Consider the following 20,954-nt stretch of genomic DNA (forward strand, 5'->3'; position numbering starts at 1 on the left):
TTTTGTTTTCTTTTGCTTTGTTTTGCTTTTGTGCTTATTATTGTTTCTGCATGTCCATCTAGATAAGATAGGCAGGATTAACAATCCAGAGAAGAAAACGATGAACCAACAGTTCCAGGGGGACACAGGAGATGGGAGGTGGGGGAAAGGAAGGCAGTGCCAACAAACCCAGGTACAAGGGAAGAAGTTATCTAAAATAGATGGTGAGGAAGGTATAGGATGCTTGGTGGGGCTTGGTAGAGTGCAATGCAACCGAGAGGAATTACTAAAACCGAAATGAAGGTTGAACATGATAGTGGGGCCAGAGTAAATTAAAAAGAAAATAGAGGAAAGAAGTAGGAGGCAAAGGACATTTAGAGGTCTAAATACAGGCAAGTAATACGTAAATATATTTTTATAAAATGATAGGGAAATAGATCTATGTACATAAATTTATATGTTAAGTATTAAGGTATGTATTAAGTATTAAGGTAAGTATTAAGCAGATAGACATTGGGCATCTACTCAAGCACTCCCTCAATGCAAGAACACTTTGTTCTAATAAGCCGGCATTCTGTGATGCTCACCTTCCCGACACAATCACTGAAGACAAAATGGGTGCATAAGCAAATGTGGTAAAGAAAGCTGATGGTGCCCGACTATCAAAAGATATAGCGTCTGGAGTCTTAAAGGATTGAAGATAAACAAGTGGCCATCTAGCTGAGAAGCAACAAAGCCCACATGGAAGAAGCACACCAGCCTATGTGATCACGAGGTGTCTATGGGATCAGGTATCAGGCATCAAAGACCCAGAACAAAAAATCATATCATTGTGAATGAGGGGGAGTGCAGAGTGGAGACCCAGAGCCCATCTGTAGGCAACTGGACATCCCCTCACAGAAGGGTCACAAGGAAGAGACAAGCCAGTCAGGGCAGTATAGCACCGATGAAACATACAACTTTCTCCAGTTCTTTAATGCTTTCCTCCCCCACTATTATGACCCCAGTTCTACCTTACAATGTGGCTAGACCAGAGCATGTACACGCATACAGATAAGAGCTTGCAATACAGGGAATCCAGGACAGATAAATCCCTGTGGACCAATAATGAGAGTAGTGATACCAGGAGCATAAGGGGAAGGTGGGGCAGAAAAGGGGAACCGATCACAATGATCGGCATACAACCCCCAAACAACAGAAAAGTGGGTAAAGAGAGACATCGGTCAGTGTAAGACATGAAAAAAATAATAACTTATAAATTATTAAGGGCTCATGAGGAAGGGGGGGCAGTGAGTTGATTCCAAGGGCTCAAGTAGAAAGAAAATGTTTTGAAAATGATGATGGCAACATATGTATAAATGTGCATGACACAGTGGATGTATGTATGGATTCTGATAAGAACTGTGAGAGCCCCCAATAAAATGATTTATTTTAAAAAAGAAAGCTTTCAACAAATGCATATATATATAATTTATATATATATATATATATATATATATATATTTCTTGCTCACACAAGAAGTGATTGTTTCTGATTGGCAGGTGACTAGCTGTCCTTTAGGATTAGCCCCTTGTATGCTCTTTTATGTTCCATCATGTAACTCTCTCTTCCGTGAGGGTCCTATTATCATTAACATCCAACCAGGGAAAGGGTCCTATATCATTAACATCCAACCAGGGAAAGGGTCCTATATCATTAACATCCAACCAGGGAAAGGGTCCTATATCATTAACATCCAACCAGGGAAAGAAGAAATGGGGGAAACAAAGAAAGGTAAGAGTTAATAAGAGGTTGCTTATAAATATTTTAGGAGCACTCTGGGAACAGGGATGACACATCAGTATATTTCATTATGAAAAACCCACCAATATAAATAAATGCTCATATGCTGAAATGACTCCTAAATATCAGACACAAACCTTGACTTCCTGGCTTGTGCCATGATTTATAGGCTGTTTAATTTCTAATTTGGCATGCTCTTCAAGAGTAAGAGTCATATGGAAAAAAAAAAAACTGGCTATGTGCCGCAATGGATAAATGAGATGTCTGAAAAGGAAAACCTAAATATGTTGTGTTAGTCCGGGTGGACTGGAGAAACAAATTTGTAGACACACGTGTGTATAAGAAAGATCAGGTCCATAAGTCCGATATTAGCTCATATGTTTGATACCAATCTATAAAGTCCTCTTCAGACTCACGAAACACATGCAATGAAGCCAAATGCAGGACGATCACAAGCCAGTGGGTAGGAAGTCTTTGGGTCCTGTGGCGTTGTAAGCATCTCAGTGCTGGCAGGGGTCTCTCTGTGGCTTCTCTGGCTTCTGAGGTCTGCTTGCGTCCATGTGGCTTGTCTTCTACAATGTCTCCCAGGAAGTGGCAGAGAGAGAGAGTAGTGTATCTTGCCTCTAAGGAGGAAGCCCCAGATTTCCCAGAATTCTCAGGAGAAGGCCATGCCCACAGAAGCCTCATTGGCAATCTGAGGATTGACAGCCTAGACTCCACCCCTACACTCTTAATCCTTAAATTGACATCCAGCCTCCACTGCAGGAATTAGGAGACCAGTTGGGCAGCTGACACATATGTTGTGTATCCATGCACACCTGCAAAAGTCTACATCACAGGGTCTCAAATTTATGTGGCCTACCACCCTCTTTTCAAAAAGAAAAAAAATTACCTAGTACCTCTGAGCATTTAGAAACGTTTGTACTATAGCCCATAATCCAAGATAAAATGTAGGTATCTGTTTTTGTAAACAAACAAACAAACAAACAAACAAAACACCTCATCATTCCAGTACCCCCCAGGGAGCAGTATCACCCACTTTGGGAAACACTGGTCTAAACAAATGCGATGAGAGTTCAGAGCTTTGCTATGATGGGAGACTGCCCAAGAGATTCGTTTTTCCAGCTGGGAGGCAAGAAGAGGTTGGCTCAAAGTGGGGCCACCTGCATATTGCAGACAGTGCTGGACAAGGCCAGGTGGTATGCTATTTGAATGGAAAACCCGGTTGAATCCATCCCTGAGCTGCTGGGAAACAGCTTCAAGAGCAGGCTGCTGAGAGGGACGATTTTCCGTCCTCTCGACTGCTCAGTTGTTATTCTGAGTTCTCAGAGCAGCCTGCTCCCAGGACATCAGTCTAAGCCCATGTTTTTTCTGATACCCTGCTACCAGGGACAGACTTCACTGTGGGGGGCCCTGGTGGTTTCAAAATGAATTTCAAAATGGAGGAATAAATAAGTCAGATAGTCCTTGATTCAGGGACACTCTCATTTATTTCTTTAGATCTTCCACTGCCTGGCAGGGGTAGCATGTCCAGCACATTAATTTGATAGGCTGATAGGAAATTAAAAGTTAGGAAAAGAAGTAAAGCAAAGAAAATCTCTTGTGGCGAATGGAGACTCAAACTTGCTTAGACACTAAACCTCTGTTTTGGATAATGGGGTCAGCTGCCCGCCTGGTGAGCTGACAGTGGGGAGAGCGAATCTGAAGATGGGTTTAAGCCTCATTCTAGGCTATGTTGGCAGCTATTAATATAAAGGCAGCTGGAGAAAAACCTAGGGCCATGGAGATGATCCACTTGCCCACCCAACTGAAGGCTTCCTTTTAAGTTTCTAGCTTGAGGTAGTCTGCTACCGACACATTAAGAGCTGCTAACTAGGGCCAGCCAAACAGCTGAAGCAGGGAGAACGAAAAGTGTAAGTTTCTATAGCAAGCAAAAAGTGTTAAAACTACTAAAATAGCAGCCACTTTTCTTGTGACAATTTGTACAATTAGATCTGGAAATGCTGTTTCTCAAGTCTAACTTTTAAAAAAGGTGGAAAATCCTGGTGCATCGGAATTCCTCAGAGCACTGGAACTGCCTGGGCAATCTTCCCTTCCCAATTTCAGATGCTTTTCTCGTCTCTGGACTTCTGCTGGAGAGATGTAGGGACCATCGCTGGCCTGGGAGGACCCTACTGGTGTACTTTGGACTTTGTCCTTGGGCTTCATGCACCATTCAGCACACTAGGGAGGTGGTGTAGAGAGGTGGGAGAACAGATTGTGGAGTTAGAGCTCAGCTCAAAGTTCGGGCTCTCGGCTTTTTTTCTTTCTTTCTTTTTTTTTAATGTGATTGAGACTCTTTGATGGACCTTTCTGTTCCCAATTCTACAAAATAGGTCCAAACACTCTACTCACAGGGATAATCTATGATTATAAGTAACTAATAAAAATATAACCCCTAGCACATTGCCTGGTCTGTAGTAGTCAGTAAGAATGGGTTACTTTTGCCAAGCCAACGCAATATGTTCCACTAATGCGATTCCGCCATGTTACCGAACAACCTTATTTTTATTATTTTTATCGGGGGCTTATACAACTCTTATCATAATCCTCACATACATCCATTATGTCAAGCACATTTGTACATTTGTTGCCATCATCATTTTCAAAACATAGATCATGTGATCCGTTTCCCCCATCTCCCCCACCCACCTTACCCTTACCTTCCTGGTATAGTTACTCTCAATATTGGTCCTTAGGGGTTTATGTGTCCTGGATTCCCTGTGTCTCCAGCTCTTATCTGTACCCATGTACACGCTCTGGTCTAGCCAGATTTGTAAGGTAGAACTGAGGTCATGATATTGGGGTGGGGGAGCATTGAAGAACTAGAGGAACGTTGTATGTTTCATTGGTGCTATACTGCACACTGACTGACTCATCTCCTTCTTGTGACCCTTCTGTAAGGGGATGTCCAGTTGTCTACAGATGGGCTTTGGTTCTCCACTTCGCACTCCCCCTCATTCACAATGATATGATTTTTTTTTCTGGATCTTTGATGCCTGATACCTGATCCCATCGAAAACCTTGTGATCACACAGGTTGGTGTGCTCCTTCCATGTGGGCTTTGTTATTTCTCAGCTACATGACTGCTTGTTTATCTTCAATCCTTTAAGACTCCAATGCTATATCTTTTGATAGCCAGGCACCATCAGCTTCCTTCATCACATTTGCTTAAGCACCCACTTTGTCTTCAGTGATCATGTTAGGAAGGTGAGCACCACAGAATGCCAGGTTATTAGAACAAAGTGTTCTTTGAGGGAGTACTTGAGTAGAGGCCCAATGTCCGTCTGCTACCTTAATACTAAACCTATAAATATATGCACATCTATTTCCCCATCATCATATATAAATATACTGACATATGTGCATGCCTGTATTAAACCTCTGTGAATGTTTTTTTGCCTCCTACTTCTTTCCTCTATTTCCTTTTACTTTCCTCTTGTCCCACTCTTATGCTCAGCCTTCATATAGGTTTCAGTCATTTCTCTCATTTACATTCCCCTTGATCAAGCCCTACCAGGCCTCCTATACTCTCCTCGCCATTGATTTTAGATCACTTGTTGTTCCCTTGCCCTTGGGATTGTTAACACCCACTTCCTTCCCCACCACCCCACCTCCCCGTCTCCTATATCTTCCCCGGAACCATCAATCCACTGTTTTCTCCTCTAGATTGCTTATCCTTTCTAGCTTATCTAGATAGACACTCAGAGACAATAATATTCACCAAAAAAAACAAGACAGAGCAAAAGAAAACAAAATAACAACAAAAACCAATAACAAAAAAAAAGAAAAGCCTATAAATAGTTCAAGATCTGTTTGTTGACCTTTAGGAGTGTTTTCCAGTCAAGTCTGGTAGGGTGCCATGCCCTGGCCCCAAAGTCTATTTTTTGGTATTCCCTGGGAAGTTCCTTGCTCTGCTCCCCTTGCTGTTCTGTTGCATACCCTTAGTGTTTGCCTCGGTGTGGTGGGATCAGATCAGGCACAATTCCCACACTGTATCTCCAGTGTTGTCCCCCATAGCACTAAGGGTCAGTGAGGGACATCATATTTCCTAGTGGGGCTAGTCCTATGGTCCTCTCTGTGCACTGACTGTTGTGAGCAGGAGTATCATCCTCAGGGCTTTGTGGGCCAGGACTTGATCCACTCTCTCCTCCTCTCCCTTCATTTGCTCCTGTATGCTCTGATCAGACATGTCCCTCTCCCTGAGTTGTAGCTTCAGTGCTGTCCTCTGAAGTGAATTCTTCAGGTGGGGGGCGGGGGCTGTCCACATAGTTGGGATTGGGGGCAACCACTCAGGCTTCTCTATTGGTTCCCTGCTTCATGTCGGTGTGCTTAACAACTCTAAGAATCAGAAAAGTGGCATGCAAGAGGTGAGTGCTAGCAAGCAGCCCCAGGCTCACATTGAATCAGGCATGGCTTCCTGATCTTCCAAACTCAGTGGCAACAGTACCCACTGTTGGGCATGATCATTAAAAGCAAGCACTTATAAGTCAGACTACAGCTCAAATCCTGGCACTACCAATTATAAGCAGCAAGAATGCAAACTTAACCCCCTCATCTTCAAGACAGTAAAAAATAACGGCATGAGTCTGAAATTAATATCGTTTCATGATTAGCATGATACCTAGTACAGCCATCGGTCCATAAATGTGAATTCTCATCATCTAATCAGCAGCACTACTAGGTGAGAGGCTGAGAAAAACAAGGTAGCACACGCTAAGAGGGATAGAAAACTAAGACTCTCGAGGTGGTAAAACAGCTGAGAGAGTCAAAGGCAGTCTTCGTGAAATCCACTTTCTGTGAGAATGACCTAGATAGAAGTGGTAGACCAGCCTCTCTCCCTCTCTGAAGTCTATTAAGGCTCGGTGGAAGGAAATTTAAGCAAAGAAGATCTGGGTTTTGGTGCAACTGGAATCACCCTGCCCCTTAGTTCTTTTTTCCTCCTTCCTGGGGCCTTGTTCCAGGCACTCAATTACCCAAGACCCTTCATTTCCCTCTAATCTCTTCCCCGCCTCTATCAAAGCCAGTGGTTTTGAAACACTAATACGTGGAGACAAAGGGACATAAAACAACTCTGTGGGGAGGAGCTTCACAGCTTCTCCAGTTCTAGGAGATTTGATCCAGAAAGTCAGATGGAGCTCAGTTAACCCAATTTTTGATAAGTTCCCCAGTTACCCTTATGTGGACTCCGGTGAGGGAATCGTATTTCTTGAGGGTAGAAATGGATGTAGCAGCTGTGGGTTAGCTTTATCCAAGCCACCCGGTCCAGCACTCAAGGAAACAATGAATCCGGTTCATACAACTACTCTGTCTAGACACAGATTATCCCTGGATGGAGCCGTGACTCGGCCTAAGCCACAGAACAAAACAAGTTCCGCTTTCAAATAGAAGATATCAAGGGGAGAAAGGTTCCCTTCAAGAGGCTGACTTTCCATAAGCCCGACATTGGTTTCTACTCTCAGTCCTTCCTCCTAAAAGAGACAGTAGAGCTGACTTGTCAGCAGCACTCGAGCATCTTCCCATCAGAATTGCTGTCTAGTGCGGAGTGACCTTGGAATGTCCCTCATCTGGATGGGTTGGGAGGGAGGGGGGCATGCTTATTCATTAGTCTGGACTCGGGGGGAGCCAGTGCTGAGGGTGGACAGTAATTTTCACTCTGCTGGCATTATTAACAAGGACCTGAGAAGGATAAGCATTAGTTGGAATGCAGCAAATTCCCTGTCATTGGTCTCGGATCACTATCCATAAGGATTTTCAGTGGCTTCTATAGAGATCAAAATGCTCCCCTTAGCCACCATCATACAGCTGTCCAGCCACAAAGGACCCCACAGGGATCAATGGTTTCCTTTCTTCAGCCATCAGGAAACCTGCCTCTAATGACAACCATGGGGGTGAGAGCATCCTACCTACCCCAAGCCACCACATCCTGTGAAACACCTCCCAGACCTCACCAAGAGACCTGCCTCCAACAAGCTGGAAGGCCTTCTCCCGTCAGAGAATGGATTGCATGAATTCCAAAGGACTCAGGGAGCAGGCTCTCTAAGAGGCCTCCATTTGGGAAAGATATTTAAGCAAAGCTCTGCTTGATGAAGTGAAATAGAATTAGCCGCATCCGTGGCATAGGCTTCTCAGATTCATGCTCAGGTAGACTGGCTTATTCGCTTCCAAGTGGAAAGAACTCAACAACAATATATCACCGTTAACTATGATCACAGTGCCATGGAATTTCAGCCAGTGCCCGGAGTCCACCGAGGTGCACTTAATATTCCCCAATCTGCAATCAACCTTTCGTACATTTGTTCCTAATCATGGGCTACTGTTTCATCTTAATGGACTGTTTTCTTAGCGCATTACAGCTGGCCATTTCAGCATGCCTAATGGACCATTCAGCAGGTTACAGTACAATTGGGGTCCCTCGGTTTGGGTTTCGCGGCCAGGCTTAGAGGGGGTTGCTTTTTCCTTTCCCCTGTCCTTTTTCTCAGTTACAAGGGCAGAAAATTACCAAAGATCAAAGACCTACCTGTTGCAGTCGACGTGGAGCAGGAGACGAGAAGCACTGACCGACAGCGCGACCTTGTGCCACTGTCCGTCCGCCATGCGGTATGGGAGTGCTTGTGTTCTTGGCTTCCCGTTATGTATATAGTGATATCGAATCTCATCCCTCAGGCCACTGCTCTCCAGTTCAAAATAGCTGTATGTAAAGCAACAAGAATATTTTATTCCTGGACATCGCAGTCATCATCAATCCCTGCCTGCTTACTACCACGTTTCTCAGAATCTGAAAGTAGCGAAGCATGACAAAAAGAGCCACAACCTGGAATCCTCCTCGAGATTGCACAGAACGCGGCTCACCTACAGCCAATACCTTGAGCCACTGAAATGGAGATCAATAGGTCTCCAATGAGGTCATAGGATGCAAGATAATGAGCAAAGTTCAATGCATTGACTCTTGCATATTTAAAAGTGCAGTTCAGCGCCTTCCTTCTATTGTCTAGCACAAGCTAGACTATTCATGCAGAATGAACTTACTGGTGTGTATTTTTTAAAGTATCATTTTTGTTTTTAAAGAAGTATTAAAATAGCCATGTTGGACATTGGGAGATCAAAGAAATGTGTCTGAGGAAGAAGATTAGGAAACCCCCACTTCCTTTACCTTGAAGGGCAAAAAAAATAACTGGACCACAGTCCTTAGATAATGGCTAAGGGGAAGAGTGGTGAAGCTACTCACATGTGGAACAATATTTCAAATAATCAGGAGGTGAAACATGTGAGTTTTCTTTCGGCAGACTTTTACCATGCTTTCTCCAGGCCTCCCAGCACTTCTCAGCATCATCACTGCCCCCTGCACTTTACTCAGAAAATACAGTTGGTGACTTGGGGTCACTCCTTAGGCTAGTGGTGGATCCCTGGTGGCATGGGGGTTCCACACTGGGTTTCATCCAAAACGTTAGCAGTACAAAAGCCAGCCACTGCTCCAAGGGAGAAACCCAGGACTTTCTACTCCCATAAATCATTACAATCTTGGAAACTCATGGGGGCAGTTCTATACCGTCCTGTAGGGTCGCTATAAGACAGCATTGACACGAAGGTAGTCCATTTGGTTTTGGGGGTTTTAGGCTAGTGGAAGTTTGGGACTAATATGCTGGTACCTCTGTAGTAGAAGACTTATTTAATGTGCTCCAATCCCCTTCTGACATAAGTCATTGCCACTGTCGTCAACATCAGCCCTCACCTCACTGTCAGGCATTGTGCTAGCCATTTCCAATAAATTCGTGGTCACTCACAAAAATCTGCAAGGCTGATATGATCATCTCATTAAAAACAAATTCAGAGAGTGAATAGCAGACCCCCACCAGGATTTCAGGAGTAAATGTGAAAACCCGTCCACTTCCTACCAGTGCGTTGTCTCGACTAGCTGGTGTCAGGATGGCAAAGCATTGCAGACGACGTCCACTCAGACCAAATCCCAGTGCCTCAATCAGAAAGACAATTTAAGAGATTGTTTTTCTAGGCAGGCAGCCCATTTTAATCCCTAGATTCAGAAGAACGCGCTACTTCTCCTTAATCTGGGTTGGCCTTACCCACTACCATACACTACTTACCGGATATATTCGAGTATAAGCTCAGTTTTTCAGCATATTTTTATGCCATTTTTGTGGTAGAGTTAGGTGTGTTGGCTGATGTTTGGGTTGGCTTATACTTGAGTATATACGGTAATCTAAAACACAAAATACATCCTCTATGAGGACTGAAATGAATCCTCCGTGGAACTCAGCCTCTATTACCCATGCATTCCAAAATTCACATCAGAGAACAAATGCATGTTTCTTGCTCATCACTCACGGTGGGTCTTCTCAAGGCCATAGTGCAGAGGAAGCAGCGTCAAGTCCAGCTTCTGAATCATTACATTTGGGTCAGTATAAAGAATCAGGGCCAAGGTCATAATCTAAAGAGGTTACTTATACCATAGCAGCAGGCTCCTGGGTCCAGTTACACATTGATTAGTACTAGTCAATATAATGGGTATTTTATAAAGCCCTTAACATAGGAGACGTTCACTTGAGGGAATCCTCCAAACGTCTTCTAAGCTGCAGAACAGTGAAAGTGCCAACCCACCAGAGAACATGAAAGGTCAAGAAGGCCTCAGAGATCATCTGGCCATTAATTTACTAACATGTCTTTACTGAGCACACAGTGAGAGGTTAAAAAAGGATTTAAAATACAGCTCCTGATCCCAATGGGCTTTGAGAGGAGATGAATTATGGCCTGCTTCCTCAAAACGTAGAAAGTGTCCCAAGAGAAACAAAAAGGGATGCTGTTCTTCAGTGAGCACGTGCCAAGAATATGACAAATGCTATCATCAGGAGCTTCTTATTTAAATTCTTCAAGGTAGATCGTATCCCTAATTACAGGTGCATTTGCATGCCATCAGAGAGATCGAGGACCTTGCCCAGGATCACACAGTGCCTGTAGAGAATGGCAGCGCTATCTTCTATTTGAGATCTTACCAAATACACACATTACCAGGCAGCTCTCTATTGTCTTATTTTAACCAAGAAGCTACCAATGGAGGAACTGTACTTCGAAAGGACCTCAATCAGTGATCATTATAAACACTCACAGAGATCATCTGATAAAATAATTCAAATACATGTAACCAGATGTAACCACTATGCCTGGAGTTATGACCTCCCAATTTCAAGTGTTCAATGCATTTGGAGTCCATATTTTAAAGATCTTGTTAAAAAGCAGAATAAATAGTTACCTGGGGGGTAGCCACAAACACACAGTTATGAAATCAAAGTAGAAAATGTCTTGTACAATCTCCTTGGAAAACAAAATAGATGAGTGAGCCCTACTGAAAATGAAACATTGTGTACATTAAAAGAGAAAAAAGAACCCACAGATGGGAGAAGACATTTGGTAACCACATAACAGAGAAAGGAATGATCACTACAAACTGCAGTATTTCACAAAGCAAAAACAAGAAAAAAACCAATCCCCTTCTGAGAAGGTGAGCAAAGGGTCTAATAGACAATTCACAAAGGATGAGACTCGAATAGTTAATAAACACGTGAGGAAATGCTTCCCGGTCACTAGCCATACGGGAAATGCAAGTCAAAACAACCATGAGATACCACCTATCACCCATTACCGTTGCCCAATTTGAGAAAACTGAAAATACCAAATGAGTCCACTGCAGTGGGAACAAGCTGCAGAATGGGTGCACACTCAGGCTTGCAGGGCATCCGGTCTGCTGGCCAGGGGGCCAGACAGCCTGCTAGAGACCCCGACCACTGCCAATGGGCCAGACACCATCCGTTCGAAGTATTTGACAGGTCACTCCCAAGGAGGGAAGAAGGAGAGAGGGATGTTGGCTACTGAGTGGCTGTCATGTGAATCCATGATGAGGCCCCTCGGCCTCTGATAGAATGCCCTATCAGAGGGCTGCGGGAGACAGATGGGAAAGACAACACAGCAGAGCGGAAAGGAAGCAAATACATCTGGGGGGACACACAGGTACGTCTGTTGGTAGGAAAATAGGAAGGAGCGACCCACACCTTTAGCAACCATTCCCAGGGATATTCCCCAGGCTTCTGCTTGTACATATTAGAGAACTCGAGCAGATCTTTATGAGTACAGCACACTTCTTCCTGAGTCATCATCTGAACCTCACCTTTAGGAACTTTCTGAGACTGAACTCTAGCTACAGGTCTAGAGGAGATCATGGGTGGTGAGGGTGTTTCCTGGGGGCTTCCGCAATATCTTATAAGGCATCTCCCCCAGGCAATGCTACAGATGCAGCCCCACCTGGCATCTCAACTTGAACAGTTTGGTTAATCTGCTCAAATGTGAGTTGTTTTACTGATAGTGGATTAATCCCCTCCAATGGGAGGGGTGGATCTATTGACTGGGGTGCCTCAATTGTCTCTAGAAGCTCAATATCATCCTCTTCTGGAACATCAGCCCATATGTTCCCATCCCAGGTTTCAGGGTCCCAATTATTTCCGATTAATGCCCTTACTGTAATATCAGACACTGTTCTAGACCTGCAATTCAGCTGACACTGTAATTCAGCTACTTGTATGTTGAGACTCTGGATTTGGTTTTTGGCAATGTCAACTCTATTACTAGAGGAGAGAAGACTCTCCTTTGTAGCACATGCAGAAGCTGTTAGGTCTGTTATTCAGCACTTGAGATGTGCTTCTGAGGTTCTGAGATTATCCCTTTCCTTGATCACATTCTTTATTGCAAGGAGGACCAGCCGACCAGCTTCCCTATACTTCTCATCCTAACAAAACTGTTGGAAAATATCAAACACACAATCCCCCAGAACCTCTCCTCTCACCAGCATTTCATCTATGGGTGGTAATACTGTGGATATTAACTTGGCGACCTCACACCATGGATTAACATCACCCTTCTAGTAAGAGTGGCAGACTTATCCATGCCTTTAAGGGTAGAAATAGCAGCATCAGTGCTGTTAAGCCTAATCAGGCTGGAGAGCCAATTTGACAAACCCATGTTTCTGATCTTGTTTCTCTATGAGGTAGTTAGTTTATTGTGCCAACCTAGCCAATAAACACATGTGGGGTTAATTGAAGGCAGAGATAAAAAAGGTGAGCCTAGCCTTACTAGTTCTCGGGTCTCTTGCTTTGTGATGGTCGGACCAGGGTGCAGCTGCCTTAGCCAGTTCCCTGCTTCAACTGGCAAGGCTCACTTCCTGCAAGACATCCCTGAGGAGAAGCCACATGGACCTACCCCGATGCAGCCCTGGGTGCTGGAGCACCTGTGTGGAGACCCCTGCCAGCGCTGAGAGCTTACACATTCACTGACTCAGCCTTCCTCCTGCAGTCAGCATCATTGCATCTGTTTTGTGAGATGGAGGAGAACTTGTGGATTCGTGTGGACATATGGGTTAATGGACTTGTGGGCTTGGGCAGCACTGGGTTGGGATATTTTCTTGATGCACTCTTAACATGTATATAAACCTCTCTCTTATACATGAGTTTCTGTGGATTTGTTTTTCTAAAGCACCCTAACACACTCTAGAACCACTCCCAGTACCAATTGTGTTAGACAGGGTTCTCTAGAGAAACAAATCCATAGAAACTCATATGTGCATAAGAGAGATTTTTATTGTATATTAAGAAAGCATCCCAACCCAGTCCAATCCAAGCCCATAAGTCTGATATTAGCCCATATGTACAATACCTACCTATAAAGTCCTCTTCAGACTCCCAAAATACATGCAATGGTGCCAGATGCAGGACAATTAGAGGCCAGTGGGTAGAAAGTCTTTGGATCCAGTGACAGTGTAAGCATCTCAGCACTGGCAGGGGCCTCCACATGGCTTCTCCAGCTAAGGGCACTAACATAGTTCCATGTGTCTTGTCAGTAGAGTGTCTTCCAGAGAGTGAACCGAGAGTGAGTGAGTGAGAGAGAGTGAGAGTGAGAGAGAGAGAGAGAGCGAGCCAGGCAGGGCTCACCAAGTCATTTATCTCTTTGTCCTGCAATCAAACTGCGACCTTCTTAATCCCACATGTTCCTATTGGCCAGGTTGGCACAGTATACCTACCTATTACAGGTAGCCATTGTATATTTCTGCTTGATGTGATTAAACTATGGAATGATATGATATATGTACATATATTTTTAAAAGAAATTTTGTTATAATACTAGCCAAATATATACTTGTGTTTATGGTAAATTTTGTAATGGTAGAACATAGATATTCCATGGTACTGTATCTCAAACCACTAAGATATGTCAAGTTGATGAGTTGGGGGGGAGGGGGAATATTAGATACTACCGAACTGGATCTAGGGATAGCAAAGACACTGGTGGCTAAATTCATTTGAATGAAGTTGTTTCGTGAATGCCAAGAAGGAGCTACACTAGTATTTCCACACAGTAACCCTCTGAGAGTAGAAGGGTGAGGCCGAGCAACTTACAGAAAATGCTCACTGGGGCCTGAAAACACTAGGCTGGAGCCTTGAAACGTAGGCCTCTGCTCTGTCCCAGGCTCTGGCTACTTGAACCATGGTCCACAGAATAACCGTGCAGCCCGTGTGGATCCTCAGATCCCTGGGGCCCAGCCAAAACCTACAGAGCCAGAGTGCTCATCTGAACAGGCTGATGCGCCTGCGATCCAGGCACACATGCCAGTGTAAGAGGCAATGCAGCAGAGCACTCCAGATGGCCCTTGACTTCCTGGCCAGCTGGTGGTGAAGCTAAAGGCAGAGAAGGTTTGAAGCTACAAGTGAGTCAGACACGTGCGGGGCTAGCTAGCCAAAGCTAGTAAGGGGTTTAGGAAACAATTTTATGCAAGTGTCTAGCAAGCTCTTTGCTATTGACCTGTGCTAGGTCTGGAGGTCTCAGAGAAGTTAGAACAGAAACAGCTGTATGGGTGATAAAAACCACCAGCCAGATTTTGTGAGCAGCATGGCTCCCTTAGCCATGGACCTCCACTGTTCTATTACTTTCCTTGACTCTCAGAGAAGCTTGATCATTCTGCAACTCCCTGAGAACAGCTATGGGATTACTACAAAGTTTTCAGACCAAGCACCTTCGGCTCTTTACACACTTCAGTGCCTGACAAGATGACACACGTGTTCTGGACAAGATTCTGCCTGATTCCTCTTTCTAAACAGTTCCCAATCACCCCCCGCTGCCTTTTCTCTCATTGTTGGGGCTTCTGAGCTGCTTCTGACCCAGAGGGAGCCCCATGTGACAGACCCGCACTGCTTCCACAGGGCTTTCTTGGCTGTCATCTGCACAGGGGCAGATCATCAGGTTGTTCTCCCAAAGAGCCAGCCACTGGGTGGGTTCGAACTGCCAACCTTGCAGTTAGCAGCCCAATGTTTAACCACTGCACCACCAGGGATCCTCACACCATTCTCTACCACCCAAAAAAATTCCCTTGCCATCAGGTCCATGCCAACTCATACCAAACCCACAGGGCATAGCGGAGGAGTCTTACAAGGTCCCCAGGCTGACATCTTTGGGGAAGCAGACTGCCATGTCTTCCTCTTAGGGATCCACCAGTGCCTTCGAACCACCAGATTGTCAGTTGGCAGTTGAGAGTGTTTAACCATTGTGCCATCAGGACTGCTCGCCATTCCCAAAGCCGGGTCACTCACTCACTCACTTAAGTCAGCATTATGTGATCGAACACCAAGTACACAGAAACATCGCCACTTCCCTTGCCCTGGGATGTGCATTCTACCACTCACAGTGACCTTCCCTTCAGCAACACCGCACAGAAGTCCTTGCACGCAAACATGGTGTAGGCAAATTGTCCCCACCCTGCATTTGCAGAGCTGCATTTTTTAACCTACGCTCTTGCTTCCATGTAGCAGACTTCCTCAGAATCCCGATGAATAAAATTGTCCAAACGCCCACCCTTGAGTACTCCGTGCAGTCAGTTACAGCGAACTGAAATTAAATTTCTCAAGGCAGAATTCCACGGTATATCAGGAAATAAAAAGAGGGATGAACCATTCCAAATAGCATTTGGTAGATCAATCTTATTATGTTTATTAAAATGTTTGTCATTTCACCAGAATGGATCTTAAGAGATCTAATTTTGCTGTATGATTTACATATATGCTTTATATATGCACATATATGATTTATATATACAAGTACATACATAATTTATGTGTATCATTTTTAAATATATATGCATACTGTAACTTATAGATATTCAAAATGTTAGAGTGAGCACTGCTTCTATAACAAGGAGGGCCAGGAGCCAAAGAGCTTTTTAAGTGGTGTCTAGCATGAACTCATCAGAAGAAGTGAGAAAGTGCCTTAGACAGCCTCTCTTTTTCAAGCATCCCATAAGGACACATATTGGCTACTTCAAATAAGAACCTCAAAGTCTAAAAAGGCCCAGTGTTCGTATAGCATCTGCTGCCATTCCAACCGTCATCTCTCTGTGCTTCTGAACGAAGGCTGAATGGGGAGGTCAAAGCAAAACGGACCACAGATCAAGCCTATCCCCCAACCTGGTGTGCATGTGTGGCAAGAGTCTGGGGTCAGGGACACAGCCACATGCATGACACAAAACATGTCACAAAGAGAAAATCTGAGGTACAGCGAGGTTCAGAGACCTCTGGAGCTCACAGAGCTATAGGTGATGGAGCTCTGACTGCAATCCAAGTCTCGTAGACAGCCAAGGGGACCCTCTCAACATCACATCACTCTCTACTGGGTCTTCAGCAGTAGGTATTATTGTATTCAAGGCACTCGGGTGGTTAAGCACTCCAAAGGCTGGGGGACCAAGCCCACCAACAGCTCTGCTTGAGAAAGCAGGGCGCTCTGCTCTGTAATGACTACAACCTTGGAAACCTTACTGTTTTATTTGTCATTCCCAGTGGGAGAGTTACCTAAAATGACTATGTGCTTTACTCCACATCATGTAACTCAGAAGACCCAAGCCCAGATCTGCTGAATCTTGAATCCTCATTCTTCTGTACCACAATGCACCCTTTTTTCTACATACAAGCGGGTAAGAGAGTTCATGGGAACTGAAGTGTCCTCGGGCCAGGACATAACCCTGTGCACTCAGTTGCCACTCCCCACCTCTCATGCCATGGAAACATCACCATGGAAGGACATGCCACAAGACATGAAAACATTCTTTCCCCTCTCCTGGCCCTTTGCCCCTCACCGCAGGAATCAAGAGGAGCTAAAGCAGCAGGCAGCTGGACTCTGTCCTGCCTGAGACCCAGCAGTCTCAGGGCCATGTGGACTGAAAAAAGAAATGACACAACTTCGACATAAGAAGGGGGGCAAAGAGCATCTGCCTGGGCATACTGAGTTCCAACCTGAAAGCTGGCACAAATGAACCATGTCATTTTTGATAAATCATGATCTCTGCCTCGGTTTCCCCAGACCATAAAAGAAGAGGTGCAAATCTGATCCACCGAGATCTAGGATCTCTTGAAGGAGCCATAGCGTGTGATGCAGAAGGAGCACCTGCCAGCCCTTTAACCAGAGCACTTTCACTCTCACCTGACATAGAGATCGAGGTTTAAAAGATTTCTTTTGAATAAACTAATCCACTTGAAACAATAATTTTAAATCACCGAACTAAATAAACCTTAAGATCTAAGTCAAGTTTAAATTCCCCCAATTCATATATCACTTTGCAAACTGGAACACTTGAAAAGAAACTGAGTGCTTAGCTAGGCTGTTACTTTCCACCCTTAACTTTTCTGCCAATCCCCATCCTCTACCCGGGATCCTTAGCAGCCTGGAGGAGAGAGGACAGGGTACAGCGGGCACAGCAGACAAAATGAATATGAATGCCTCACCCCGGTCCCTGGGCACACACCAGGCTGCATTTCCCAGCTACCTTGCATTGAGATGAGATCCAGGAACTAGTGGTATTCCAAAAATAAATCAATAACATAGAGGATAATGTGTGTGAACGCCAGGCCCAAGCAATTAAGAGCAAGTGTATTTTAGCCAAGAAGACCTGAACTGCAATGGGTTAAACTCTGAGCTGCTAACCACAAGGTAGGTGGTTCAAATCAAACCGAATGGACACTCCATGGGCGGAAGATGAGGTGGTCTGCTTCCATTTGTAGTTTCTGAAACCCTACAGAGCAGACTTACTCTGTCCTATAGGGTCACTAAGAGTCAGGATCGGCTTGATGGCAGTGGGCTTGTTGGTTCCTCTATGGGCTTGTTGGTTCCTCTATCTGCATCAGTTACAGCGGATCCAACAGAAGACTGAAGAGGCCTTAGTGGATGGTAGAGCACTAGATGAACTAAGCTCGGTCCTTAAACGCCCGCATGGAGAAGTACCAGTCCTCACACAGACTAACAATGAATTAGGACATCAACAAGAAAAATACCTTTATCAATGCCCCACTGAGATTTAGTGGATCCTGTCCTACGTTGATGGCGCCCTGGTGGCAAAGTGAGTTATGTGTTAAACTGATATTCACAAGACCAGCAATTTGAATCCACCAGCCGCTCTTTGGGAAAAAGATGAGGTTTTCTGCCTCCCCAGAGATTCGTAGTCTCAGAAACCCAAAGAGACAGTTCTACTCTGTCTTCTAACGTTGCTATGAGTCTGAATCAACTTGGTGCCTGGCAATGGGTTTGGGGTTTTGGCAGACTACCTTGATTCGTTAGAGAGGAAAAGGAGCATGAAACGGGATAAAGGAGAAAAGAAAAAGAGGAGTAGCCATGGACACAAAGCGACTGCTAGTTTATAAAGAGGAATACATGACAAGAGGCATGGCTACAGTCATTCCTGCCCCATTGGTGACAGAGAACCCATGAGCTTGGCAGAGGGTGGTTTCCAATGACAGCCACTCAATGCCTCCCTATCTCATATCTTCTGCTACAAGATGGTCTTGATGCTCCTCTCATTGAAAGGTGGGATCAAAGGCCCATTCGCATAAACCGGGGTGGGTCAATCGGTGTTTAACTGGCAAAAGTGCACTCTGCAGCGTCTGAGAATGAATGATAAAGGGCATCCAGTGCTTTCCATCGTGTTGGCTGAAGCCCTGCATGACCATGTCGATTACTCTGAGGCCACCATGTTGTGAGGAAGCCCAGCTCCCATGGGCAGTGGCCAGTCAGGTGCTCTGGTCAACAGCTTCAACTGGGGTCTCAGCCAACAGCCACTGTCAACAATCAAACATGTGAGTGAAAACACCTCAGGATGGTCTTCCCAGCTGCCCATTTCTTCCCCAAGGAAGCCGCAAACACTATGGACGCGAGATACATCAGTCCTCTGGACTCTGTCCAAATCCGGATCCATAGAATGTACAGGGTAAGCTAAAACAACAAAAAAAAACTCACCGCCATCGAGTCAATGTGGATTCATAGCACCCCCTGTGGGTTTGTCACTGTGTACGAAAACAGAAAGCACCCCAGTCTTTCTCCTAAGGGGCAGCTGGTGGTTTGCAGCCCAGCACGTTACCACTGTACTGACTCAGGGCTCCAGAGTCAGTTCAAGGGTCGGTTGAAGGTGTTGTTATATAGTAATGGGCACTGGAATGCTCTTTACCTAGGGCAGGGGTTCTCAACCTTCCTCAGGCCACCACCCCTTCATACAGAGTTCCTCATGTGGTGGTGACCCCCCAACTGTAACATTATTTTCATTGCTACTTCATCACTGTGATTGTGCTACTGTTATGAATCAGGTGGCCCCTGTGAAAGGGTCATTCGACCCCTCAAGGGGGTCACAACCCACAGGTTGAGAACCGCAGCTCTAGAGGGTCTATGAGTCGGGATTACTTGATGGCAGCAAGTTTGGTTTTTGTTGTTGTTGTTTTATGTAACTAATTTACGTGTGTGTGTATACAATATTGGTTACTTTCATCTATTTTAAAATGTTATTTCAACAACAATTTTTTTAATCTATAAGGAATACCTTGACATCTTCACTAATTTTTTTTTTAATTTTATCAAGCTGCGGTATTTTAGTCTCAAGTTTCACATTTATTTGAATGAACACGGGTGCCTGGATTCCTTATTTCAGGAATAAGGAATCATCTCGGGGTCCAAGTCCAGGTGCTCTTTCATCACAGAGGGTTTTCTGAGCAAATTCAAGGACTGTCCTGAGATACACAGACTTCTAGGACTCCCAACTCTTTGTTTCCTTGACTACACGGGATCACAGAAATAGAACCAACACCGAAAGAAAGAGACCCAGGATAGCCCACTGATGTCCAATTCCTGCCCCTCTGCTGTTTAATGCCCGCATGGCTGCTGTCGGCAACACACAGACATTCCTTAAGCCTTGTTTTTCCGACGACTGAAAAGTAGCATCTACATCACAGGTTTCTTTGAAGGATACAATGGTGAAATGTTTGTAAATCAACCAATAAAATGCCTAGCACCCACTATTATTATTTTCCTTCCTTATCTCTTTCAGCATACATGGAAGTAAACTCTCTCACCAGTTAAGATGCTGCTGAATGCACACACATTCTTTTTCTGTGAAAGAAGCATTTCTCTGCTTTCTACTCTCACTTAGATGTGACCTGGTGATTTTATTATTTGTTATAGTAAAAATACATATTCTTTCTGTGCTCAATCCTTTTAGCAAACATCCAGAAAGAGATTAATAGTGACAGCAATTACAAAGTGCTTCTGTTTTGAAAATAAAACATTCAGTATTCAATGAAATGTAAAAAGGCGCTTTATACCGATTCAAAACAGTTCCATTACGGTGTTAAAAATCCGTGTGGTAATAATATGTTATGCCTATGACTAAATAAAACAAGTTCCCCCCTAACTTCCCAGATATCGAGAACTAGGAGAAAAGAAATAAAACCTTGGGTAAATTAACATATAAAGGCAAAAAAATTAATAAATACAGTTTTAATAAAATTACCAAATAAATGAATTTATGAGGTCAAATCAAATTTCAAAAAAATTAAGCAATCAAGCAAAATAGCATGAGTCGTAGAATCATATCACTGCATATTAAGCCTAAAATACAGCTCCTGGATCTCCAAGACCTCATAATTAAGATACGTAATGAGCATCAACATTTTTTTTTTGTATTTCTTTAAAACCATTTTATTGGGAGTTAGTACAGATAGCATAACATTCCATAGTTCAGTTACATCAAGCAGTATTGTACAATTGCTATCACAATCAGTTTCTTTTTTTTTTT

The 20,954-nt window shown here is 44.2% G+C and overlaps 1 protein-coding gene across 2 annotated transcripts in view; it reads right to left on the reverse strand.

The window, feature by feature from the left end:
* The window catches only part of NELL1 (neural EGFL like 1), a 1,001,735-nt gene that overhangs the window by 832,190 nt on the left and 148,591 nt on the right, over window positions 1-20,954 (reverse strand). For both annotated transcript variants that reach the window (XM_004711602.2, XM_004711601.2), the window contains exon 4: window positions 8,322-8,492. In XM_004711602.2, the coding sequence (XP_004711659.2) occupies window positions 8,322-8,492 (171 nt within the window). The remainder of the gene's footprint in view (window positions 1-8,321; window positions 8,493-20,954) is intronic.

The sequence above is a fragment of the Echinops telfairi genome, unplaced genomic scaffold, assembly GCF_000313985.2.
Source record: "Echinops telfairi isolate 266 unplaced genomic scaffold, ASM31398v2 ScPeMD7_60;HRSCAF=208, whole genome shotgun sequence".
Taxonomy (NCBI): domain Eukaryota; kingdom Metazoa; phylum Chordata; class Mammalia; order Afrosoricida; family Tenrecidae; genus Echinops; species Echinops telfairi.